The sequence below is a fragment of the Micromys minutus genome, assembly GCF_963924665.1.
Source record: "Micromys minutus genome assembly, chromosome: 10".
NCBI lineage: Eukaryota > Metazoa > Chordata > Mammalia > Rodentia > Muridae > Micromys > Micromys minutus.
The window spans coordinates 34,545,093-34,571,977 of record NC_137979.1 but is presented as its reverse complement, the minus strand read 5'-3'; the positions used below and the strand labels follow the sequence as shown (position 1 = coordinate 34,571,977).

The window sequence follows — 26,885 nt, the reverse complement described above, 5'->3', positions numbered from 1 at the left end:
TACTCATAGACTCATAAAGCCGAAACTAAATCATGCCATACCAACAACAACAAAGAACTTTTGACTTTTGGAATAGACATGCATTTCCCAAACATCTTTTCCAAAATTCCTAAAACTTTTCAAGTCATAAGCCAAATGCTTTTGTAATATTCAACACCATTAGCTAGGAAAAAGGCACCTCAAGATAATATGAGAAAATGATTTCCAACACTAGATTCTCATACCACAAATCAGTCAGTAGTTTACTTCAGTTGTCCACAGTCACAAAACCCATAATTTATTATTTAAGGAAATAAAAGTATTGTTTTTATCCAGCTGAGTGAATAAAATAAAAGCTGACACTGAAGTAAAAATATGTCCAGAATTCTGTTGAACACATAGCCAACTACTAAAGGTCTTAACCTTCCCCTTCCCCCCATCCTAGGCATAAACAAAAAAGAAAAACTCTTTTCTTCAGTCTTATCTTTTGTGAACAAGTAATAAACAGAGACAAGACCATAAAAAGACAGAAGCAAAAAATAGATGCTTAGAGCGGGTAGAAAGACCAAAATTAGTTTCCCTATTCCAACCCTTCTCCTTTTCTAATGCCCCCTATAATACATAAACATATTCCTGTCTGGGGAATTTAATTCAATCATAAGAACAGCCCACTAAAATATCTCAAAACATAGCAGTGTTCTGGGGAAAATAACAATTCATGAACTTTGCAAATGACTACTGGACCAAGATCCAATAGCCACAAAATCCAATGTACTGAAAAAAAAGTCAGTCACCTCTCTAACCTGCAAAATTTTTTGATAGTGAATAAGACCTTTGAAAGCAACTGAGCCTTAACTTCAGGAAAAACTAAGTTATCTTCTTGCTTAACTATAAACCATGTTCTAACCTAAAAACAAACAAACAAAACCCCACATAAAGTCATGTTTCTTTTCATTATAAAAGAAATGAAATGAGAAAGAAGATAGGGGAAAATAGCATCTGGTGGGGTGGCCAGAGAGAAAATGTGGAGATGTGGGGGGGAGTAATTATTTGTTCACAACTACAGGTTGACAGCCTTCCTGGGCTCTCCACAGCACAGCACAAAACCCAGACTTTCTCAGAGGCCAAAATCAAATATAATTTGGATGGAACACTGTTTGTATGCATTCTTCCTAACTTACAAGTTTCTATTCAAACATCTGAGCCAAAGTTATATAACTAGTTGACAGAAAGCCCAAAGGGTCCAATATGATTTTAGCATATTAAGCATTAGGTGTTCCAAGAAAGGCAATTCAAAACAGAAGGAATAAGGCTTTGGATATAGACATTTACTACTTATCATTCAGCCTAGTAAGGCTTTCTCCTGACAAAGATGCTGTAAGTTAATCAATTGCCAAAAGCACCTTTATTCAGTGTGATTGTTAGCTTAAAATGTCAACTTGACACAACCTAGAGTCACCCACCTAGCAAGAGTGTCTCAACAAGGGGCTGTCCACACAGGGCTTGTCTATGGCGTATCTGTAGGGAACTGTCTTAAGTTAGTTAAATGGTGGCACTATTTCCTAGCCAGAATGTTCTGACCTGTGTAAAAATGGCAAAATCAAGCTGAGCACAGGCAAGCAGGAGAGCAATGCATATCTGCATTTCTCTCTGCTGTTGACTGGATGTGATGTGACTAGCAAGTTCCTGCCTTGGCTTCTTCACAATAATGAAATTTAGCCTGGACTTGGAAGCGAAAACAAACTCTTCAGACTCTAAGTTGCTTTTTGTTCAGACTTTTTATCAGAACAACAGAAATAAAACTGAACATTTATTAAATGGCATTTCTGAGGAAGCTTTTCCTTTTTATTTATACACAGGACAGATTATATACACCCATGATAAAAGAAAGAAGTAAAGAAACTGGTCTGCATTTTATATATTCTATCTGAAGCAAATTACATACAGCATGACTTGTAAAACCATGTTCATGTGGACAAAAGCAAAGCAGTGGAGAAGTCTACTCAACAGAAATTTGCTTAGCGGACCTCGGGGCAAGTTACCACAATGCAACATACGTTTAACAACTGCAGAGGACCACAGCACCTCTCCATTGGAGCAACTTGATTTTCTTGATTCCTTCCTTTAGGTTCAAAGGCCCAGAAGTCATCACCTAGCTCAGCAAAGTACACCATCAACATTCCCACTCGTAGGAAGCAGAGACTGGAATGCTGGGCACATAACCATCAATCAAGAGACCAAGGTAAGCAAAGAAAGGTGACCAGAAGAGAATACAAGCTGGGGGAACTGAAATGCTACCATATCCCAGTGACGTCTGTAAAAGACAGTAATACCTGCAGAGAAGAATCCTAACAACTCAAATGCCACTTACAGGCGACTCTCATTAATACAGATGTGGGGGATGGGAGCAGCTGGCCACAGTCAAAAAGAAAAATATGCCTGGTATTCAGAAAACTAGATTGAAAGGGGTCACCATCTGAACCTTTCCCTTTTCTATGCCACTGCTAGCTGGCCCTGGCTCAATCCTATCAATTAGTTCCGTAATTCCAAAATCCTCAAGATAAATTTGAAATATCTGAAATAAATATTTGAAAATAAATTAGTGATATACAAGACTATAAATACTACTGTGCTCATAGAGTCTTGTCTTTTATTTTGTTTTGTTTTTCTTTTAGAGGAAAACAAGTGAAGATACTAAAATAAAGAACCGGGTAAATCCAGCTGCCAGTGTGCCTCCACCTCCTCTATGCTAGTCATCCAAACCAGACACTGAAAGCCCGTTTGTTTCTCCAGAGCTCAGCCTGCTAGGAAGAAAAGTTGGGGCACTATCTATGCAGGTAAGAAATAATCAGGATGACAAGGTGGGGGTAAAAGCAGCAGCAAGTCAGGGTCCCATTGGCTTCTGCCTGTCCTGACTGGCAAAAGCAGCAAGCAAAGCCTCAAACCAGTTCTCTGACAGGGCCCAACGCCTCTGCAGCACCCCCGTGTAATTACACACTTGAGTGACTGGACTCTGAAGAAAATTGAAGGCCTGAGCTCCGAACAGCTGCCATTTTCTCTCTCCATCACACCAGCGTGATTACTTGAGAAATGAACAGCCCCGGCTCAAAGCTACTCCAGAATTCTCAGAGGAAATATGGCTCCGTGTTCCAATAATGAGATTCTTAAGGCAAGCGTTACTTACAATCACTCCGCAAAAGGAGCGAGCAGAGCCCCTATATCTTACAAATTAGAATTTAAGAAACCCAGCGACAGTCCTGGACGATCATTACTCTTCTGCTGCTCCAAGGATTCTGGGCTTTGGTCTATTTTTAGTGCAGAAAACTGTTAAGTTCTTAAAAAGGTAATCATAATAAGATGAAAAATTTGCCATAATTAGCTTCCTATAAAGGCAAATTCCAGCCCCATTTTGGTTCACACTGGCAGATCCTACTACCTTGGAATCATTACCCTTTTCTGCTAGAAAGTCCTGACTTCCTTGAAGTGAGAATTAACAATCTTTGCATTAAAATTTGAGAAAGAAAATAGGATGTCTGAGGGAAAGTAAACAGCAAATGGCTATAGACTATACAACTCTTTTCAGAAAGCTGTCTCGTGGGAAAAGTTACAACAGTACTTTGTGCCAATATTTCCACCCTTCTCCGAGACCTAGTTTCCTCACCAGGCTGCCATTCCAGGGTAGCAAAGGTAATGAACTCTCCCTATAACGACACGTTTCTTAAAGTGGTTCCCTATAAAGTGTTATATCCAATAGAGCCAACCAGCGAGGCAGATGGCTGAATGAGTGGTAATGCTGTCAACCAGAAGGAAGACCATCTCCTTTCATTTGGAGGATTATATAAAAATGGCAGTCAAGATTTATACGGGGTTTCCCCTACATCAAGAAATGATGGACTTACAAGTACCGAGAATGATCATCTTCAAAGGGCTGGGAAGGGAGCTCAGAAAGTAGCTGCACAGCAGCAGGCCTCATGGGACTGTGGAGAAAGGCCTCTAAGCAGTCCTATTGTTCTCAAACCCAGAACACTAGCTTAGCCAGGAAGAACTAGGAGTAGAGAACTTGAAATCAACATGAAAACCCTCCTGTCTGCAAACTACCTCCAGCATTAGATGCAGCTCAGCCCAGCTCTCAGGAGCTGGTTTCATTCCTCCCATTTTCTACTAATTCGTGTATTAGTCAGATATGGGAACAAATGAACAGGGTCACTGCAACAAGTGCATAGATTTTCATGTAAATCAAAGATGCCAAATACATTTAATTATTTTTTTGGAGGGAGAGGAACAGTACTAAATCTCTCCCGTTTTATTAAGTTTCTGACATGAAAGCCAGTGCTTGCATTGTTGGATATATGCAAGAGTTAAAATAGAGCTACACACTGGGGAGAGGAAACTGTATTTGAGAGCTGGAAATCAGAAACAGGAAAGGGCCAGGCACTTCTAGAGAACTAAGTTCCTGTACAAATTCTATGTAGAACAGTCCCTTCCTGTCATCCACTGTGTCAGATCCAGATCCAGCAACTGCTAATCCGAAGCCCAAGCTCATTTACCATCATTATAAAAGACAGCAGCTTTCCTTCTAAGACAGACAGACAGACAGACAGACAGACACACACACACACACACACACACACACACACACAAATACATTTTTCAGAACAACAACCAGTTGTACAAATTGGAGAAACAAACTACATACTTACAATAAGCATTGTCACCAGGAGATTCTTCTTGGTGACCTGAGCGTGGGAGAAGATGTAGTTCAGTACGGTGTTCATGTCACTTTTGTTCTCTTCCCGAAGGGCGAATACACATTTGTCGTAGTGACCTACAAGTGGTTAAAAAAAAAAAAAAACTGGTCCTTACCATGTACACATGATGCCGCATCCTTATATGCTAACTGGCTATTTCGTAATGCCTGAACACAGCTGATAAACAGAAGAAACACCTTAAGAATTTTTTTGAAGGGAGTTAAACCAGGGGTCATGAGAACCCAAGGATAAACCTCGGTTCAAGGTCGAGCCCTACTCCCAATTCACTACACCAGTCACTTGACCTCTCTGGGTCTTGATTTTATTTAAAAAATTAAAAGGGAATAGAATGTGTTTTTAAAATAAAGGTGTGACTCTAATCCCACTTTTTTCTTTTCATGATCTTATTTGTTTTCCTGGAATAATTTCCTTCAAAAAGAAGGTTCTGCTGCTTAAAAATCAATGTCAAGGGCTCAGAAGGCACAGTGCCTGCCCCACAAGCACCAGTTCCTGAATATGACCCCTAAGACCCACAGAAGAAAGCCCAACATGCATGTTTCTAATCCCAGGGCCCATTTAATCTAATTAGTGAGCTCCAGGCCAGTGAGCAAAACAAGTGAATGGCATTTCTGACCAACAGTGTCCTCACACATGTACAGGTACACACACTCACATACAGGAACATGCATACAATGCATTAACAAAGAAATGTTGAAACCATAAATCCTGAGGACCTTTGAGGTCTACTCCAGCTTGAGCATCTAGTTTCACCTCTGACTCATTGAGAACATTCCATCCACCCTAACTGCTAAGCACTGTTTAAGCTAAGAAATTATACTTATCAATATTCATAAGTGTGTCTGCTATATTGGGAATCAATATTTCCACTGTAACTCCAGGAAAAAGCAAGCAAGGTCCAGAAATTCCAAATCCAAACTATGGTATACACAGTGAGGAGCCTTGCATGTGCAAAAGGTTGCAGGAAGTACTGTTCTGGTGCTTGCTGGCCTTCTGTAAGGCACCAGAGGCAGGTTAATGTGGGGCAGGAAAACTGTTCTGCAACAGACGCAAACCTTCAGCATTCCACAGCACACCCGTGATGGCTGTTAAGTAAGACATGAGTCTTTACAAAGTTCTTTGCTACAAATTAAATTTCCAAGAAAGGAAAACTAGTGCTTGTATTCTTGTGATCCAGAATTTTATAAAATCACAAAAATATGAAAGGATTATCACTCCATTCTGACTCTACTAAACTACAAACTAAAAGAGTGATGTTTAAAATACATCACTGTATTTTCCTAGATTAACATTTGACTAGGGAAACCCTAACTTACTTGATTTTAATATCATAAATTAACATAAATAATATTTTTCAAAGTGAAACTAGTTATGTTTGGAAAAACACTGAAATATACTAGCTAGAAAACAGCCAATCTAATAAAAGATCCAGCTTTGATAAAATGGAAGATGTTTAAAACCCTTAGGCTAGAGAAGCAGCTGAATGGTAGAGCAGTCATCTAGCATGTTCAACACACAGCACTGCTGGAGGAAGAAAAAGGAAAGGAAAAAAAACTGTTGTTTTGTATTTCCTCCCGCTGAGACTCAGCTTTGCAATGGTCAAAGAAATATATCAGAGCAACAGTAATTATTAAGAGCAGGGGAAATAAAAAGAACATATTTGCTTGAGGTGAGAAGAGACAGTAACAAAAACAAAAGAATAACAAGTAGTCACTTTAAAAATAACTATTAATTGTGACAGAGAAAAAAAGGAGGGAAGATGGCCCAGTAGTTAAGCTCCCTGACTGCTCGTCTAGACAACCTGGATTTGATTCCCAGCACCCAAATGGCAGGTCACAACCAATTGTTAATTCCAATTCCAGGGGGAATAGGATGCCCTCTTCTGACTTCCTCAGGCATGAGGCATGTATATTTGCACAGACACACTCACATACACATCTGTTTAAGATTACTTTATGTGTATGGGTGTACTGACTGCATGAATTGGTACACCGCATGCATGCAATGCCATCAGAGGCCAGAAGATCTTGAGAAACTGGAACTACAAATGCTTGTGAGCTGCCAAGTGAGTGCTCAGAACTGAACCCAGCTCCTCTTGAAGAGTAGCCAGTATGCTTAACCACTGGGCCAACTCTATGTTTTATTTTTCTTTTTAAACACTTGTTTTTTTATAAGCCATTTCTCCAGCCCAGAAAAAAAAAACTTATAAATTTTACATATATATATGCTTATATATAATAAAATACATACTAAAACTTGAAATGATACCCTTGCCATTAAAAAAAAAAAAAACCTTCAAGATCCTCCTGCTTCAGCCTCCCAAGTACTGAGATGAGATTACAAGTATGCACGACCAAGCTAGGCTAGAGAGGGGGCGGGGGAGAAAATTTTAAAAGAATATTACTTTAGCCAGGCAATGGTGGCACGTGCCTCTAATCCCAACACTTGGGAGGAGAGTTAGGCATATTTCTTGTGAGTTAAAGAGCAGCCTGTCTACAGAGCCAGTTCCAGGACAGCTGGGGCTACACAAAGAAACCCTGTCTCGAAAAGCCAGGGGGGAAAAAGCATATTAATTTAATTTTATGTACTCATGAGCCACATGCAGAAGCTCAGCATGGAGAGAAGAGGTGTGTGACCCTCCAGAACTAGAGTTGCAGATGGTTGTGAGCTCTGCAGTAAGTGCTCCTACTGTTGAGCCATCTCTCCAGTCATCATCCCCAAACCCTCTCCTTTAAATATACATTTCTCAGTATTTGGTCCAATGCTGGCCTTGAATTTGGCAATCTTCCTTCCCAAGTAACCTGCTATGTATTCTTCTACAGAAACAGTTACTAAGCTGAATTTATACTAATGGTTCTTTTGTTATCTTTATGTTTATCACCGATATATCTAACCTATTATTTCCTGATTTTGAACTTAACTAAAAAAAAAAAAAAAAAAAAAAAGGAAGAACTATGTATTGATTCATTAGCTTATACGTGTCCCTAGGAATCACCTACTTTCAGTGCTATATAATATTCCACTGTAGGAATATCCTAGAATTCAAAAAGTCATTCTACTTGCATATATTTAGAGGAATATATATATATTCCTCTGCTTTCTTTCTTTTGTCCTATTATGATCTCAAGTGGCACAACACAGGCCTTATATTTTTTAAAAAGATTAGTAGGCTAAAGAACATAAATAAAAATACAGCAACACAGCATTATCATAGACTTACTAGATATGGGCATGCAGTTTCCTGAGGCAATCATGAATGTCATGTGCACTTCCACTCTCAGGGGCTTACATCATATATAAGATGATAATGTGAGTGTAAAATCTGTGATTTCTGTATTTGGAAATGAGACCAAGCATTTTCGTGAAGTTTATGGAAAATTTGTGCTTTCTCTTCTGTGAAATATCTTTTTCTCTTCCTTTGCACGTGTCTCTCTCTCTGTTCAACTGTCTTGTATGTACTAGTACTACTCCTGTCCTAGGTGGAAATACTATAAATAGCTCCTTGTTACTTTGTGGTCCATGTTCTCCATTTCTTAATAGTACCTGGGATGAACAGAAGTTCCTGAACAGACAGAAGTAATCAGTTGTTTACTTTATACTACGCACTTCCTGTTTGTAGTGCAATTAACTCCTCTCTTTCCTGAGGTTTAAGGATGTCCTAAAATTTTATACTTTTGTCTTTTTGATAAATATTTAAGACTTCACTTGAAGTTGGTTCTGAGCATCTGAAATAAGATACGGAAGACGGGCTCATTGTCTTGGTGTTGTTACTGATGCTTACTCTTTTCCTCATGATCACAGCGCCTGCTGTATCAATATTGTACCAATGAATACGGATCTACTTCTGGGTAATTGTGTTTCTTTCATCTATAATTCTGTCCTTCCACAAATGTCAGAGCTGTTTAGTTAATATGGCCTCATAGTAAACATGGGCATCTCATCTGGCAAATATTTTTTGCCTCCTATTTCTTTAGAAGTACATTTTGTTATGGTTTGAGCAGGGCCTCACTAGGTGGGCCTATGACTTGCTGTGTAGATCCAGCCTGATCTTGAATGAACGGCAATCTTCCTGCCTCTGTCTTCTGAGTGCTAGAATTACAACTGCACCTATTTTTAAAATATCTTGGCTATTGCCAGAATTTTGTTTAAGCTTTAGAATTAGCTTGATAGATTTTTGTTAAGATCCCTAAAAGTTACTTATTGGAATGTCAACAACTGACAAGTGAATTCAGGGAGAGCCGATACCTAACAGTGCCTGCTGTTGACATTAACCTACACAGACTTTACTGCTGTTCACCCATTAGACTCTCCTCCAGAAGAGAATTACATGTCTTTATTGTATTTGTGCCTTTATATTTCATGGGTTTTAATTGAGATTTTAAGTGATATGTTTTTCAAAACTGTTTTTCTAAAAAAAATTATCATAAAGAAGTCTTTTCTAGTGGGACCTGGTAGCACATGCCTTGAATCCCAATACTGAGGAGGCAGAGGCAAAAGGATCTTCTATGAATTTAAGGCCAGGCTGGTCTACATAGTGAGTAGCAGGCGGGCAGGGCTATGAGACCCTGTCTCAAAATTAAGTAAGTTTTAAAAAGAAACCTTTCCTGAAGTGTTGAGGACTTAACCCAGGGCCTCATGCATGACAGCCAAGTGTTCTAGTCTGGAGGTGCACCCTAGCTGCAAATGTATCTTATATGTTTGATTTTTATCTTTTTGAGTCAAAGCCTGCCTTTACCTCCTAAATAAAGGCACTCACCACTAAGCCCTACATGTTTGACATTTGTACTTAGACATTTTGTTTGGTTTTAAATAATTTAGTAATAAATCTGGGGGTTCTTTGAGCCTTCCAAATAGACACCTAAGTACACATGTTCCTCAAGTCTTTTTATTTTATTTTATTTTATTTTTTGAACCCTGATACTCCTCTGTCTCCATCTCCCAAGTCTTGGGATTTCAACAGAACGCCATCTTGCTCTAGAATTTCTTAAATTGTTTTTTTAACTTACTGCAATAGCAAGGACTCCCAACATCATGCTGAGTGGACACAGTGCACCAGAGTCTTTGTCCTAAAGTGAATGTTTTGAAAATTTTGCCACTGTATATGAGGTATCATGTGAAATGACTGTGAGTCTGCTTAACATGGGCTAAGGATGTAGTTTAGTGATTTTTATTCCCAGCACAAGAGTAAAAGTAAGAACAGACACATAAACAGAAAAAATATCATGTAATTCTACACTGAATTTTGTCCAATTTCCCCCCAATACCTTAAGATGATAACCCTGTTCATTCTTTCTTATTCTACTAGTACATGACAAATTACATCATTAGCTGCCCCTAAATTCATCAACCTGGCTTTTTTAAAAAGCCTGTAATATCTACTTGTGGAATTTAACTGCTCATGGAGGGTGGAGACATCTTTTAAATGATGCAAAAGTGAACAGAAGAGGTAATTGTAGGTGCTATTTCAGTGCTCTGGTGTTACACTGCCATCTTGTGGTAGGATGCCATAAATGGCAGTATGTAGCTTTAAAATTGTAACCAAGGTATTTCACTCTTAGAGTATCCATCATTTAGCGAAGCTCTTCAGACAAAGCCAGGGATAAATTCCACCTAAATGGCACACTAAAAAGCAGTGGAGATTTTGAGCTCTTCTCATATGCCGGTGGTTCAAGCCTTGGATTAGTTGCCGAGAGGCAAGCTCTTCAGACAGGGAATTTCAATTCCAGGTTGGTCATGACTCAACTGACTCACTACACAGTCAAGAAGATGTCAACAGAGAATGCTAATCTTTCCAAGAACAATTACCTCAAGCCCTCCTCAGAAGCATACTGAAGTTCCTGCTCACCAAGCTATGTTTTGTCCATATTCTTTTTCATGCTGGTGAAGCAGTGAATTTTTAGTTTTTAAGGGGATTAACTGGTGAGAGAAGGAAAAGCTTGCTCATGGGAAATGTTGGTAACAGCATGAACTGCCTTAGCTCTTATTTGGTAGTTTAATCGGGACTGCAAGTGTCCTTAGACAGTCCTCAGGATGAACTTACCATTCTGAAACTGTGTCTCTACTCGCAGGTACTGCCGGAGCAGATCCATCACCACAGCCTTCATGTGGCCACGGATGCCACTTCGGTACCTGTAAATCATGAGAGCCAACACTATTAAATGGACCTTGAGGCCACATTGACTCTAGGCTATCCCCTGAACTGCTTTCCCTCTAAATACAGGGCAGACCTCTAGCTTGTATTTTTCGGTTGAAACTTATTGATTTAAATTTTAAACTGAAAAGGAAAGCCAGACAAGGAAAGTAAAAATAGCACCCCATCACCACACTACCCTCAACGTCATACCCAGAGCTAACAACAGCCTGACTTAGCTCCAACTGTTCAGCAATGGTCATCATTATGCTTGAAATGGCTAAGGGACTTTTGAAAAGTTTTAAGTATCTTAAAGTCAAAAGTTTTCTAGATAGCTTTTTAGTCAAATACCAGGATCCATAAAATATCAAGAATAAATATCATATTGGAGTCTACACTAAAAGAAAAACTAGGATCACCATTAAATAGCAAATAAAAAGAAACAATAGTTTGGGGAGCCATAATGACTGACAGAATATTATAAAAACAGCAGAAATATGAATGAGTTCAGTCACAGATGTAAGAAGACTTTCTGAGAGATTAAGTACTTTTTTCTCTCTGAAAGTCAGACTGAAGTAAATCTTTATGCCCGATTGAAAGCAAAGAAAGCATAAGAATCTGGAGACCCACGTGACTACCTCTGCACCAGCTGGACAATGCTCTGAGTGTTCATGAAGAAGACTTCCCGCTCAGATTTCCGGTTCAGTGTAGCTGCGTGACTATCTAGGATGTTGGCAATCTAAGGCAAAAGAATAAGAATAATGAAGCTCCCCCTGCCAGAGGGACACAATGCACATTCCTCTGCATCAGCACCACTACCAAAGAGTCTCCTTGATTACAACATGACAATACCTGCCTCTGACATGTTGTCAGTACTAGTAAGTTAGTAGAAGTTTAGACACTTGCTAAAGAAACAAGCAGTTTCTAACTTTTTTCATCTTTCCCCAGATAGACTAAGGACAATATCACAGAACTAAATTTAACCAGAAAATGTGATGGGCAAGAAGCTATTGAAGATCAAAACCGACAACTCACTCCTGGTCCCTTACTTGTCCACCTTTATTCCCCGTGGAACCATGCATTACAGGAAAAGGGCAAGGATGCTGCAAGGTGATCGAGAAGTTTCAGACAAACACATTACTGATATCCTGATTGTCAATCTTATAGAAACATGTCTAATTAGGTACTCTCTCTGAAAACACAGTGAGATGGATATACAGTCACAACACTTCCTCACATAGTGTGAGATATTTTACAGTTCACATATAGTGACTCATATCCTGAGGCAGGTTTATGAAGGATTCAATGCTTATGATAGTAAAATCACAGACAGTAAGTAGGCAAACAGAGAGGCCTCCTAGAGCATGAACTCTAGTAGCCACCAGGGGAAAATGATGACAGTGTTACCCCATAAATACCTGCTGGCTTGGAAACTGACACAGGACTGATGTGATGTTGCTAGCATACTGAGCCATTTCCTTCTTAATAGACTTCTCCACATTGAGGGGGATCCGGCCAGAGACACTAGTCATGATATCCTGCAACTCTAGAAGAGGGAGGGAGGGGTCCCTCAGAGTCTTCATCAAGCGTTCTACCCAGTCCTTTACCTATGGAGAAAGAAATAATCAAATGGGATGCAAAGGCAACACAATTCCCCAAATAAAATCAGATCCCTGAATCTCCTACACTAGAGTGCTGGTGCTTCCTTTAGATTTATTTATTTTATGTGAACATGTACCACATGAATGCCTGAGTGTTAACAGATGTTGTTGAACCACCATGTGCATGTTGGGAATCCATCCTCTTTAAGAGGAACAAGTGCTGTAACCCCGAACCATCTCTGTAGTCCCCAGTGCTTATTATAAAACTACAGCCTAAACATCAAATACTGCCCCAGTCTGTAGTTCAAAAAGCAATAATCCCAAGTAAATGACAAAATTAAGAAACAAGGATTTAAAATGTCAAATCCAATCAGGCATGGTGGTGCATGCCTTTAATTCTGGCCCTTGGAGGGGTGGGGCAGAGCAGTCAGGTCTCTGTTGAGTTTGAGGACAGCCTGGTCTAAATAGTAGTGAGTTTCAAGACAGCCAGGGCTACATAGAGAAACCCTGTCTCAAAAAACAAACTTCTAGGCCAACAAAGAAAGGTGGGAAGATTACAGGTCAAACAACTTTTTCCTCCTAAAAAAATTTTTTTTTCATGAGTGGAGGGTATAACTCAGTGGTACATTGATCACATAAAATGCTTGCTTGAGGCCCTGGGTTCGATCCCCAGCAACACAAAAAGGAGTAAGAGAATCAATCTTAAAAAAAAAAAAAAAAAAATTCCTCCTGAGACTGTAAACTCTTCTGGAGAATGAACACATTTGTACATTCCCTCCCCAGGGGAGTGATTCATACCCTGCTGCTGAAGAAAGGGTCTGGAAGGCAGTATCCATTCATCACATTGACCAGGTTATCCAGGACGTAGTGGAAAACTCGATGGAGCTTCTCGCCTCTGAGAGCTGTGCTCTGGATCTGTGGTAGACTGCCCGTGTGAAGCTCAGCCTGTGATCACAAGAGGTCATTTGGTCATTACCTTCTATTCTGGGCACAAATATCACTGCAATTCAATCACCATCAAAACTGAGACATCCCTTCATGACACACACAAACACACATCTGGAGAAAAGTCAGTGGAAGAAACATTATAAGAAAAAGACTGAATCTTAGCTTTATATTGGCTAGTGCAAGCTGCAGTTCCCCAATACTGTATGCACAAATATAAGGCATAAAATCGGGAGGAACAAAAAATAATTAAGAAAACAACAACAAAAAGCTAATTATGGTGGCACACACTTGTAATCCTAAAACTCTGGGAGATAGAAGACAGGAAGAGCAGGAATTCAAGATGGAAACAAAGGAAGAACAGGACCCGGGGAGATGGCTCAGTGGATAAAAGCACTTGCTGTATGAGCATTAGCACCTGAGTTCAGACCCCTAGAACTCACAGCAAAAAGCTAGATGCAGCCACACACAGCACTGTGCTTGTGGGGGGAGAGGGTGAGGAGCAGGATTGCTGGGAATTGCTGGCTACCAGCCTAGCTCCAGGTTCAATAAGAAAACCCTGTCTCCAGGGAATAGGGTAGTGTGTGATAAAACAGAACACCTAATGCCCTCCTCTGTCACACATACATGCCCTCCTCAGACACACATACATGCAGATAGCACATACACATACTCTTTCACAGATGCAAGATAGGAGGAATGGAGGGAAAGAATGAGAGAGGTCAAGGAACCGGCAACTCAAACACCTCCAAGCTACCATGTTCTTCACCCTCAGAGCAGTTTTAGTGCCTCCCTTCTCACCTGTTGAACTTTACTGGGATTGTCCAGCTGCATTTTGGCTATCACACAGCCAGGGTCAAGAGCTGCTCCAGGTCGCTTGACATAATGGATGCAGCCAGATTCTACAGCTGTTAAAGTCATCACCATCTTCATTACCTGTAATAAAGATGTACATTAGAGCCTGATCTCCCTTTATGGACATAAAGTTTAAAGGTCAGCTTTACCACCCCACATGGGAATCTACCAAACTCTCCAGTGAAATACTAAGACACTAGTAAATTTCTCAGAAGTATATCTAAGGGTTAATAATAGATACTGATTCCTGTATTGCTTTTAGGTTTCTGTTTTCATGAATCATTTGGCCCAAAAGCTTGCTTTGTAGCTAGCTACCTGAGGATGACCCTGAACTCCCGACCCTCCTGGCTACCATGTGCCTAGACTTTTCTAACTTTTGTACACATTTTGCTGCTGTTTGTGAATTTACCCTCCTATATACAAATATATGTGTATGTATGTATAGGTATATACATATATATGTATATATAAAATATGCTAGAAGTGCTGGACCGTCTGCCCTCATGATAGCATCATTTTCCACACTTTTTCTTCACCTACCACCAGCCCAGTAAGAACACCTTCTAAATCTTTCAGAAACATTTCCTCTTTCATTGTCTTTGTGCAAGGCCCTCCCCATTTCAGGTCTACAGTACTTTTTAGAATCTACCATGAGGTGTCCCTTCATGGCATTTACCGCTGATACGGTCCCCCAAACCATCACCCTAGAGACTTAATCTCATCATAACATTTTGTCCACTTAAAATCCTTCAGTGATTGCCCACGGGCTTCTGGACAGTCTTAGCCTGGGCTCCTTGAAGACTTTGATTCCTCCCATAGCAAGCACCTTTACCTACCCTCACAGACTTTAATCTATCCTCAATCAGTTCTCACACAGCACACTATCCTGCTTCTGTGCCTCAGGGTCAGGTTAAACACTGTCTCCTGCCCATCTTCACCTGATCTAGCTTTCTACCTTGTCGGTAAGACCACAGGCATCTCTTCTTGTAGGATGCCTTTCCTTACCCTGCACCCTCTCTGATAGATTCAGTGACGCTCTGTTCCTAGACTTCTCCCTTCATTACTCACCTGCTTTGCTCCCACTCTACCTGTCATATTTTCTCTGTGTAATCAACAGTTAGCATAACACCTGTCACTTAATACTATTGCTACTGTATTTTTAAAGCTCAGATTTCTTCAAAGAAAATGGTGACCTTTTTTTGTTTTTAAAGTCTTAAGTTGCATAATCCACACGAAATGAAATGATGATTTATCTTTCTTTTTGTTATTTTGAATCCTAGTCTACTCCCATCAGTTTACATCCCCTCCCATGACCCAACAGCCTATTCCCCCACCCTGACCTCAATCTCTGCATAGCACTGGCCAGCAAACACATGGCCTCCATCTTCCACAATATACTGGATTAACTTCCCAGCAGACGGTGAGCGCATTACAGATGGGTCATTTTCCTTCTCAAACACACAGGTTTTATTGCCAATTGTGATTCGGTATCTAGGAATAAGTAGAGTAGGCAATCCAATAAAAAACACAGGTTATTAAGAAATGAAAGTGTCAGTCTTAAAAACAACAAAACATACAAGGAAAAAAAAGAAAAAAAGAAAAAAAAAGACAACAAAACAAAAACAACACAGAAAAAATGTTATCATATATATAATGCAGACGTAAAAAGACATTCACTGTATCTTTGTTAATAATTTTTAAACCACATTTTATTTAGTTTACATGTGATTGTACCATGTGTGGGCATGTGCAGTTATGGAGGTCAGAGGACAACTTGCAGGAGTGGGTACTGTTCTACCATGTAGGTTCTCAGGGATCAAACTTTAGTGTCAGGCTTAGCAAGGGCCTTCTCAATCTAGCTACCTTGCTGGCCCGTATTTACAATTTTAGTACCAATCTTCAGTCAAAAGTTGAAATGAATAAATTATAATATACTCATATTACAGAATATACTATAACCATTAAAAAGAATATTTATATAAAAATACAAAGATAATGATATTATAATAACTAATATCCCCTCCCCCTCATTCTCTTCCTATTTTTTCTCCCTGAGAGGACCTTGAAATGTAGTCCAGTCTGGCCTCCTAAATACTTAGTTACAGGCATGAAATACCGAGATCAGCTATAACTAACATTCGTGTAATGACAACTATGTTGTAGGCAAAGTTTTAGCACTTCAAGTGATTGGTTCATCCAAATCTCACAGCAGTATGGCTGGTGTGATATACTATGTGTGTGGGGAGGGGGGGGGATGCTGGGGACATGCACGGAGGAAGCCGAGAATGTACTTCAGTTGGTACAGTGCTTGGCTAGCATGTTTGAAACTCTGGGTTCAATTCCCAGCACCACATGGTGTGTGATATGAACTCACAGGTGTTGGAAGCAAGAAGATCAAAAAAAAAAAAAAAAAAAAAAAAGTTCAAGGTCACCTCTACATAGAAAGACTGAGCTATAAGACTGGGGGTGGCTAGGGAAAGGAAATGGCTCAGTGCATAAGAACACTTGTTGTTCTTGCAAAGGACTGGAGTTAAATTCCCAGCATTCACATGGTGGCTCACAAATACCCACAACTCCAATTCTTAAGAGATCCAACTCCCTCTTCTGATCTCTGCTGTACCTGCGCATACACAGTGCATGTACATATACTCAGAAAATAAATAGATTTAATAAAGAAAAACCACAAATAATACTTAACAGATATTTGTGAATATATTTAAAAGAAAAATAGTATACACTTTTATGTAATTCTTATATGCATTATATAAATTCTAATAAATATATAAGAAACTACCAATTGTGATCGTTTATTTCAAGGGGAAATTATTTTTCATTGTTCACGACATTGAAGTGGTAGAGAAATATGTTTTCTTTCTGTAAGAGAATCTCACTGTTGTATATACTGGCTTTAAACTCCTAGGCTCAAGTGAGTCCTTCCCTTAGCCTCCTACTTCAGCCTGAGTAGCTGAAACTCTAGGCACAGAGCACAGTACCCAGCTTGAGACATGTTTACAATTACAAACATGTTTGCACTCTTAACTTTTAGGTATATAAAGCTTTACATTTTTTAAGTATATAAGCGTTTTTGTTTTTGATTGAAAAATGAGTATGCCAAAAACAAAAACAAAAACCCCGGAAAAATCGCAGGAGCTAATAAATAGTAAGAGGAAGAGTTACTCTAACAGCAAACAACTGGACCTCACCACTCACCTGTCTACCTCCTCCTTCATGTATGTGGTGTAACTGCTGCCATCGTAGGACAAGAGCAGCCCACCGTCACTCAGCCGGTGCACATCTACTTCCACACATGAGCCGTTCATTATCACCACATAGGAGTTGGGAGACTGCCGAGTCACCTGTAGGAAACAAGAGCCAGAAAGCCAAGCCAGTGATCCCTTCCCAGCACAGCCTCAGATACAGCTGGAGTATTTACAGGTACATCTGTCAGCAAGAGTGGTAACGCTAGGACTGCTTGCACCTGTCCTGCTTCGAGCAAACAGGGAGCGTAGCCGCTTTTCTCTGTCCTGGCTATTCCCTGCCTCTTCATACTTTTGGAAGTATGTCACAGTGAGAAATAACTGGATAGATTTTCACAGAATCACCAAGTACTGATTCCTGAGACTGACACAAATGATGGCTATACTATTCCAATCTGTAACCAAAAGTGAACTTTTCTCAGTCTCTCAACCTAAGAAAACTACTTTTTTTAAAAAAAGAAGAGAAGATAGAAACTAAGGTGTAGACTTTGGTGGGGGTTGCATACCTTAAGTACATATTTGATTCCTTCATAGATAAGTTCAACATCTACTGTGTTCAGAAGTGTGTGAGCAGGAAGGACTTGACCCCTGAAAGAATGACAATATATGACATACTTATTTCTATAGAGTTCTAATAGGTTATAAAGAAATCTTAAAGATTATTGATTGTGAAATTTCCTGAAATAGTAAGAGAAAAAACCTAAATGACTGTCTGTAGAGGACTGATCATATTAATTATGAAAAAAATACTGAAATTTATTTTCTATATTTAATCGTGGTAAGATACACAAAACATACAACTTACTGTGTGGAATGAAGGAAGCCCAAGTGTGTGAAGTTCTGAGTGAGTGTGTGCTGTTGACATGAACACAGAAATGCCAGGGACTGAGAGCCTCATACTCATGGGAAAATGGCAGAACCTTCCAAGGGTGAAGCTCAGAGAAAGCCTTCTCCCTTGGTCCTGGTGCAAATGTTGACAGTGTGTGTTGAACGTCCTCCATAGCTTTCTCTCCTCAGGTTATTTACAGCCTGAAGATTGTTCCCAATAGATATTGCACCTACCAAGATTACCTAAGCCTGTATCTCTCCTTGATCCAGCTGCATACATAAATCCTGCCTCCTTGTTTATCCACGTATAATAAGCCTGCCTCCTTGTTCATCTGTATGCAATAAATCCACCTCTGTATATAACAAACACACTGAGCTTCTGGGATGCTGCGGTCTCATCATTAAGAGCCCAGTCCACCCAATTCCAGATACTTCTTTAATTGTATCTGTCTATGTTTGTCTTCTCTTTATTCCCTCAAGGCCCACTTAGGTCCAAGCCACTGGAAGCCATAGAAGGACACAGCAACATAATTGTTTTATACGTATAGTAGTATTTAGTCTTAAGTCACACCACTGTTCAACTCTTTAGAACGCTTTTCCTTAGCAAAGGGTAGCACTCTATTAAACAGTGACTACATTACATAAGTGTCTTCCTAGAACCTGATATGTTCTGTTTCTATGAATTTAACTATTCATGATATCCCTTGACACTAAAAGCATACAGTTTATCTTTTTGTGTGTATGACTGGATTATTTCACTTAGTCCAAACCTCAAAGTTCCTCTGTATTTTAGCATGTGTTAGAATATCCTTCCTCTTTAAGGCTTGATAATATCCTGGGATGAATATACACCCACCACTGTTTGTTTATCCTATTCATCATGGATCTATGGGCTTTTTCTACTGTGCAGGCACTATGAACAGCAGTGCCATGAAAATGTAGGCATCTCTCTGAGACTCCACTTTCACTTCTTTTGTTGTGTTCAGAACTACTATAGCTGGACCACTATCGCATTTGATTCTGAATTTTCTGAGGAATTTAAATACTGTCTACCATAGGTGCTGCATCATTTTACATTCCCACCAACAGTGCACAGGGATCCCAATTTCTCCATATCCTTGCCAAAACTTGTTATTTTGTGGTTCTTGAGAGCAGGCATGAGAGTCAGATGATAATTCATAGAGGTCCTGAATTGTGCTTCCCGATGATCAATCACATTAAGCATCTTCTCAAATACACACAAAATATTATAGTCATTAAAAAGAAAGAAGCTTTTCACATAGTGATAAGAAACACTAAAAGATACTATTAAGTCAAAACAAGCCAAGTGAGGCGTGATTAACTAATGGGCGGGGTGGCTGTATTTATGCACAAATATGCACAAGAAAGAAAGAGACCAAGAGTCTGAGACAGTACAGAAGGGGTTGGAGGGAGAGAACTAGATGGGAGGAACTAGATGAGAAGAGAAGGGGGTAACGATGATTTAAAATTGTAATTAAATCTTAATTTAATTATTAAGTTCTAAATCTTAATAAATAAATAAATAAATAAAACTAGGTTTAAAAAAAACAGGAGGAAGCTGGGCATGGTGGCACACACCTTTAATCTGAGCACTGGGGAGGCAGAAGCAGGACTCTGCAGTTCAAGGCCAGGGTGGTCTTCAAAGTGACAAAGGGCTCTGTTATACAGAGAAACCCTGTCTTGAAAAACCAAGCCAAAAGAAAAAGTAAACTTATTATTATTATTAATGAGATAAAAGCAGAAGGTAAGAAATAAACATCACATGCATATGCTTAAAGAAACCAGTAGGGCTGGAGAGATGGCTCAGAGGTTAAGAGCACTGACTGACTGCTCTTCCAGAGGTCCTGAGTTCAATTCCCAGTAACCACATGGTGGCTCACAACCATCTGTAATAGGATCTGATGCCCTCTTCTGGTGTGTCTGAAGACAGCAAAAGTGTACCCACATTCATAAAATAAATAAATCTTAAAAAAAAAGGAAAGAAAGGAAGAAAGAAAGAAAGAAAGAAAGAAAGAAAGAAAGAAAGAAAGAAAAGACACCAGTAATATAGACTGGCTACAGAAAAAGACACTGGATACCAAAAAAAAAAAAAAAAAAAAAAGATGTTTTTCCACTATGAGTCTTTTTGAAATATACAACATGTGAATCTATGTATTGTTCTTTAAAATGAACTTGCTAGGCTTAGTGGTTCATTAACACCTATAGTCCTAAAACTTAAGCTGAAGTAGAGCTGGGCCAGGGGGCTTGGGTTCAGTAAAGTTGGCAGGCTGACTAATCAGCTAGCACACAGGCCCAGATCCAGGTCTTAAGTTGGCCCACCCCAACATCTACCCAATCCACGAGCTGTTGAAACTTGTCAAGGGGGCAGTCCTGCAGAACCAAAGCTGCAGGATCTTCATGACTCCGGATAACTGCAGAATATCCAAGGAGTCAGGTAAGTACTGATAGACTAGCAGAAGCCAGAAACCTTGAACCAGACCATTGCAATAAACATTTGCAAGTAAAGCTGTATGGACAAAGAGGTGTATTGTGGGTCACACTGTGACACATCACAGCTTTCACATCGAGAATTTGTAAAATTATTCTTTATGTTTTATTTTCTTTGAGGTGAGAGGGTGAAGAATAGGTATGGAGGACTGGGAAAGGACTGCAATTGAGGTGCATGATGTGAAATTCACAAAGAATCAATAAAAAAAATTAAAGAAAAAGAGAAGGAAGAAGGAGGAAGAGGGGGTGGCGGCAGCAGCACACCTTTAGTCCCAGTGTTCTAGAGACAGAAGCAGGCAGAGCTCTGTGAGCTGGAGGCTAGCCTAGTCTCTACAGTGAGTTCCAGGACAACCAGGGCTATGCGGTAAGACCTGTCTGAAAAGACAAAAGACTTCAAGCCAAATTATGCCGTGTATTGTGGCATGTGTCTATAATCCAAGCACTTGTGAGGTATAGGAAGAAGAATTATGAGTTTAAGGTCAGCCTCAGCTGCATAGTGAGTTTAAGGACAGCCAAGTCAACATGAAACTGTCTCAAAATATGCCCTCCTCAAATATTAATTTCAAATGCAAGTTTATAAGATGGATTAAAAATGGAATATTAGAACTGGAGTGAGTGCCTGATGTGCTTTCTGAAGACCTGAGGGCAGTATCCAGAACTCACAGGGAGTAGTTCACAACTGGCTTTTAACTCCATCAGCAGCAGCATCTTCTGACCTCTGCATACATCCATACATATGTGGCATTTATAAACACACATACGTTTTGTTTTGTTTTATTCCTTTATAAAGAACATTAGGCTCACTGTGTTGGTACATCTATAATGCCAACACTCTGGAGGCTGAGGAAAGAGGACTGTGGGTTAGAACCATCCTACGCTACTTAGGCATTCAATTCCAACCTGATATAAAAGGAGACTGTCTCAAAACAAGACACAACAAACAAAAAAGAACACTAAAGGGTGTGTTAATGCATTTTTCCTCGCATAGGGAATCCATTTAACTACTTTAGAGATGCACGCTGAGGACTGGAAATGAAAAAGAATGAACTGGTGAGGGGCCAAGGTGTGCAGGGAGTTCAAAGTCATACCTGTGGATTTAGATTTGAATCAGAAAGGAAATGCAAGCTGCTGAAGGCTTTAGAGCATAGGAGTAACATAGTGAGATGTGTATCACAGGGCTTGAAACCTCAGTTCAATTTTCAAAAATTTGCTTCTTTTCTTCCTTTCAGATACTTTGAAAGGGGACCAATATAAGTCTAACAACACAGAAGGAAATAAAGTGCCTGTGGCTAAAATGCTCGATGGGATTAGTCCTTTGGACCATTCCCCTAGGGACTTGGGCAGAGATTAGTGTCTAGAATCAACATACAAAATTAGTTCACCTTCATACATGTCTGACCCTCCACTTGAAAGACTTTTAAGGTCATCTTGAATATCAGCCTCAATTATTACTTCCTGAAATGTGGTATAGTTAATTCTAAAGATATTTAGGGTTTGAAGGTAGGGAGAAGTGCTGGATTTTATCACCACGGTTTGAGGAGCTTTGCTCAGGAAAGCGTATTTGGTGCAGCAGGGTTTCATTGTTTAAAAAACCAGATTAATCTCTGAGCTAAGAAGATTCCTTCTATAAATGCATGAGGGTCTAGGTTCAGATTTGCAGCACCTATGGAAAAGCAGGCACAGTGGCATGTGTCTAACTCCAGCACTGAGGAGATGACCATGGAGAAGGCCGGGGTGGTGAAGACACACATATCTTGGGAGTTCACTGGCCTGCAAACCTAACTAAGTTAGTGAGCTCCAGGCTCGGTGAGAGACTGCGGTCACTAAAAATGAAGTGAGGCTAGACGTATGGTTGGTATACGCTTTTAATTCCTGCACTCATGAGGCAGAGGCAGGCGGATCACTATGATCAGAGGCAAGTGTCTCGAAGTCTAGGCAACACACAGAGACCCTGTCTCAAAAAACGAACAAACAAACAAAAAAACAAACAAACAAACAAACAAAACCCACAACCAAAAAGGAAAACAGGAACCCAAACAAACCAAAAGCCAGCCAACCAAACAACACCCATAAAAATAAAATACAATGAAGAAAAACACCTTTTGGATTCCAACCACATGTTTACACATGTAGGTCTACATGCACATACCCACATGAACACTTACATAACAAACACATACACACTTACAAAAAAAGAAACAGTGACCCATTCTACTGTGGCATAAACTGTTCCCAGCCATCCTCTCTTTCCTTTGCCACCAGTTCATGAATAAGAACTAGCAATCATGAAGTGCCAGAAGGTTGCAGAAAAACAAATGGCCCTTTGAGCTACAGTGCTGTACTCAACCACTGGTTGGCTAGTATGGATGAAAGAACATGGCTTACCTCTCTAAGGAGTGAAGGAAGTTAGAGACGCTATTCCTCAGGCTCACATCTGCCACATGGAGGGCCCCACACACAACTCCCAACATGGTGTCAGGACGCTCTGCCTAAAAAGAACAGAGGACAGATCAAAAGCATGGTCACATGACACCAAAGCCCCTCAAATAACACCAAGATCAGATTTATTATGAAGAAACATCCTTATTTCCATAGTGAATTTTTGAGCCAAGCATGGTGGTATACACCTGTGATCCTAGCCCTTGGGAGGTGGAGGCAAGGAGAAAAAGGAATTCAAAGATCATCCTTGACTACACAGTGAGGTTAAAGCCACTTTTATTTTGTTATTTTATTTGCCTGCATGTATGTAAGTGCACCATGCATGCATGTGCCTGGTGCCACTGGAGGTCAAAGGGCAGCAACAGGTCCCCAGCAGTTACTGCTCAGGTTCTCAGAAAGAGCAGTAAGTGCTCTAAAAGGACAAGTCATCCTTCCAGCTCCCATGACACCTTACAAAACAATAGGGAAGGACTGGGTGTAGATAACAGACACAAGTTATTCAAGAGGACATAAAATTCTGATTCTAACCCTGTCATAAATTCTCTCCCTCCCTCCTTCCTTCTTCCCTCCCTCCCTCCCTCCTTCCTTCGTTGCTTCTTTCTTTCTTTTTCATTATTGGTAGTGGACAAATGCATAAAAATATATCAATAGTAAAACTCACAATGTGAAATTCTACAGTTTTTGAATATGAACTCTGGGTCTCATTAACTATCACACGAGGTAATTTTTAATTGCAAGGTTTTTGATGATAAACTCGTAACAGCAAACAAAACAATCTGTATATTCACCTTTAGAATTTGAAGAAATTTTTAAAAATAAATTTTTTCTACTCACTATAAAATTTTCATTGAGTAAACCAGACTAGCTAAAAAATAAAGACTTTTATGAGAAAAAAAAAGTCTAAAGTACAAAGATTTAACAAGTGATAATTTATTAGGAAAACAAAATGGAACCAGCTAGTGGTGGTATACATCTTCAGTCCCAGCACTTGGGAAACAGAGGCTAGCCTGGTTTACAATGCAGGTTACAGGACAATCAGAACTACACAGAGCAACCCTGTCTTAAGAACACCCGCCTGACAGAGTAGAGATGGAGAGAACTGACTCCTGGAAGGTATCCTGTGACATCTACATGCACCACAGCATGTACTTCATAAGACAATAAATAAATAAAATGTAACAAAAATGCCTTTTTAAAAAGAAAGAAAAAATGTAGTCAAAATGTTGACCCTAAGACTTAGATGAATTTAGTAATTTAACCAAATTTATAAAAGAAAATGGAGCCAGCAGGACAGCTCAGAAGGGTAAGGGGACTTGACCCCAGCCTGAGTTTAATCCCTGAAATTTATATTGTAGGGGAAAACTGACTCCCACAAAATTTTCTCTGGCCCCCACATGTGCTTGCCCCTCCCCCACAAAGAGTGTACAGTACAGGCACAAGAACTCTTTGACTTGTGAATGACAGATGAGCATTCTAGCAAAATAAGTTACACTCCTGGCCTGGAACTAGAACTTATAAAGTGCTAAAGCCAATCTGCATCCTTGATTTTTCCAGGTAACAAGGAGCCATTTACATTAGAATCAAATGTCATCTGATGACAAGACCTGATGATGACAGAAACCTATAAAAGCCAGTCCCAAAGGCCGAGTAAGCAAGAGAAGCACACACCTGCACTTTCTCTGCGATCAGTCTGTCCAGCCAGCCAGTGTCGATTCTGTTCAACTGAAAGCTTTCTGTCTCCAGCAGTTTGATGAGGTATTCCACTGTAGTCCGAAAGTCACCCCGGATAGACAGCTCCTTCAGGGCCACCACCATATTTCTAGGGGAAGAACAGAAAATATTGGTACAATAACAAATATTCTGATGTTTCTCCATCATTTGAAGAAATGTTTCATTCTTTTTGAGTCTTAGCAGGAGGACAGACAGTTCCAAGACAGATGAGGGTACAGACAGACCCACTCTGATGTTCATTGTTCTATTCAATTATTGCTGACTAGCTAGAACCAGAGTGACACATGTTTTCTACCTCCTAACATCTTATTTTATCAATTTATATGTAAGTTCCATGTAACAAAACAAACTTAAAAGGTATAATTTAGTAAATTTTGACAAGAATTCCTCTGCCCTGCAAAAAAAAAGCAACAGACTGGAGTTGGCTGACACAGCTGCGTGCTTCTGTGATGCCCACCTACATGCCCAATGTAATCATACTCGCTTACTACATAATATAGTAATTGCTTGTCTTTCTTCCTCTGGATTATAGTACCATGAAGACACAGACTATTTGGTCTTTACTGTACTGCCAGGTCCAGCATGATGGTATCTGTTGAGTGTGGCGAATTTATGACTAACTGGAGAGAAGGAAGAACAAAGCAAACAGAACAAAAAGAAAAACAGGTGCTGTATTCAGGAAACAGTGCAGCTAAAATAGAGGGCTTGCAGACAGTGAGAGAGGCAAATCTGCAGACAGAAAGGGAACATATGAACTATATGCTTATAGTTCAGGGGATATAGTAGTAACAACATAGATATGTTGCTGTTTTTATTATGAGAAGTGATGTTGGATATGTGGACTAAGACTATTACAGAGAGTAAGATCTAATAGCCAACCAAAGAGTACAGATTAGATGCCACAAAGAAAGCTCTCAGCTGAAAGAAGAATTTCTGTCACAGTATTAGGAAGCAAATATATTGCAGAGACTATTTTAATATGCTAAAATCACCTAGTTTGTTTTCCTCTATAGAGGAATATACAGAGCAGACCAAAAGAAAGCAGTGAGAATTCTGACCAAGGCTTTGCGCATATCCTATAGAATGAACACAATGGTCAGCTTAATCAAGACTGAAACAAAAATGTCAATAGAGCCAGTCTGGAAACATAAATGAGACAGAGAAAGTGGAGGGAGATTGTCTAAAATACTCAGTTCATGTTCCAGTTAAATGAAGCAGCCACATGAAAGAAACTTCCACAAACTGGCTTAACAGGTTAAGGTACCTGCTGCCAAGCCTGATTACTAAAGTTCAATTCCCAGAATTGAACAGTGGAAGAACTGACTTGTGCAGGCTGTACGCACACACACACCCCACTGGATTACTAAAGCAATATAAGGCACTGAGAGACAACTTTATACATTTTTTTTCTGATAGCACTACTATAAAATTTGAATTTTCACATGCAGTCTTGAATAAATGTAATGAAGTATAAACACAAAACAGAGGATAATCAGGCTCTATCACCTTTGGAAACATTGTTATAAGCTTAAGAACTGGAGAAATCGTCCAGCAGTTAGTTAAGAGCACTAGCTGCTCTTGCAAAGGACCAGGGTTCAGTTGTGAGCACCTACATGGTAGTTCACAACAATTTATAATCCTAGTTCCAGTGAACCCCCTCTTCTGACCTCTGTAGACACAACAATGCATATGGCTCACACGCAGGGAAAACATTCATATACCTAAAAAAAAAAAAAAAAAAATCTAACAGCAAGAACAGCAACAAAATCTCTAAGAATACCAATGAATACTAAGGGATCCCCATTCTGTGAACAGGGGAAGGTGAAGGGTACTATTAAATCGGTGA

General features: G+C 39.7%; 1 protein-coding gene across 5 annotated transcripts in view; it reads right to left on the bottom strand.

The window, feature by feature from the left end:
* ACACA (acetyl-CoA carboxylase alpha) overlaps positions 1-26,885 on the bottom strand; it is a 202,888-nt gene that overhangs the window by 118,344 nt on the left and 57,659 nt on the right. For all 5 annotated transcript variants that reach the window (XM_080923502.1, XM_080923501.1, XM_080923500.1 and 2 more), the window contains 11 exons: positions 24,977-25,127; positions 23,255-23,358; positions 18,040-18,121; positions 17,487-17,632; positions 15,617-15,767; positions 14,223-14,357; positions 13,275-13,421; positions 12,294-12,482; positions 11,514-11,614; positions 10,786-10,874; positions 4,680-4,804 (listed from right to left, as the gene is read on the bottom strand). In XM_080923502.1, coding sequence (XP_080779628.1) covers positions 4,680-4,804; positions 10,786-10,874; positions 11,514-11,614; positions 12,294-12,482; positions 13,275-13,421; positions 14,223-14,357; positions 15,617-15,767; positions 17,487-17,632; positions 18,040-18,121; positions 23,255-23,358; positions 24,977-25,127 — 1,420 coding nt within the window. The remainder of the gene's footprint in view (positions 1-4,679; positions 4,805-10,785; positions 10,875-11,513; positions 11,615-12,293; positions 12,483-13,274; positions 13,422-14,222; positions 14,358-15,616; positions 15,768-17,486; positions 17,633-18,039; positions 18,122-23,254; positions 23,359-24,976; positions 25,128-26,885) is intronic.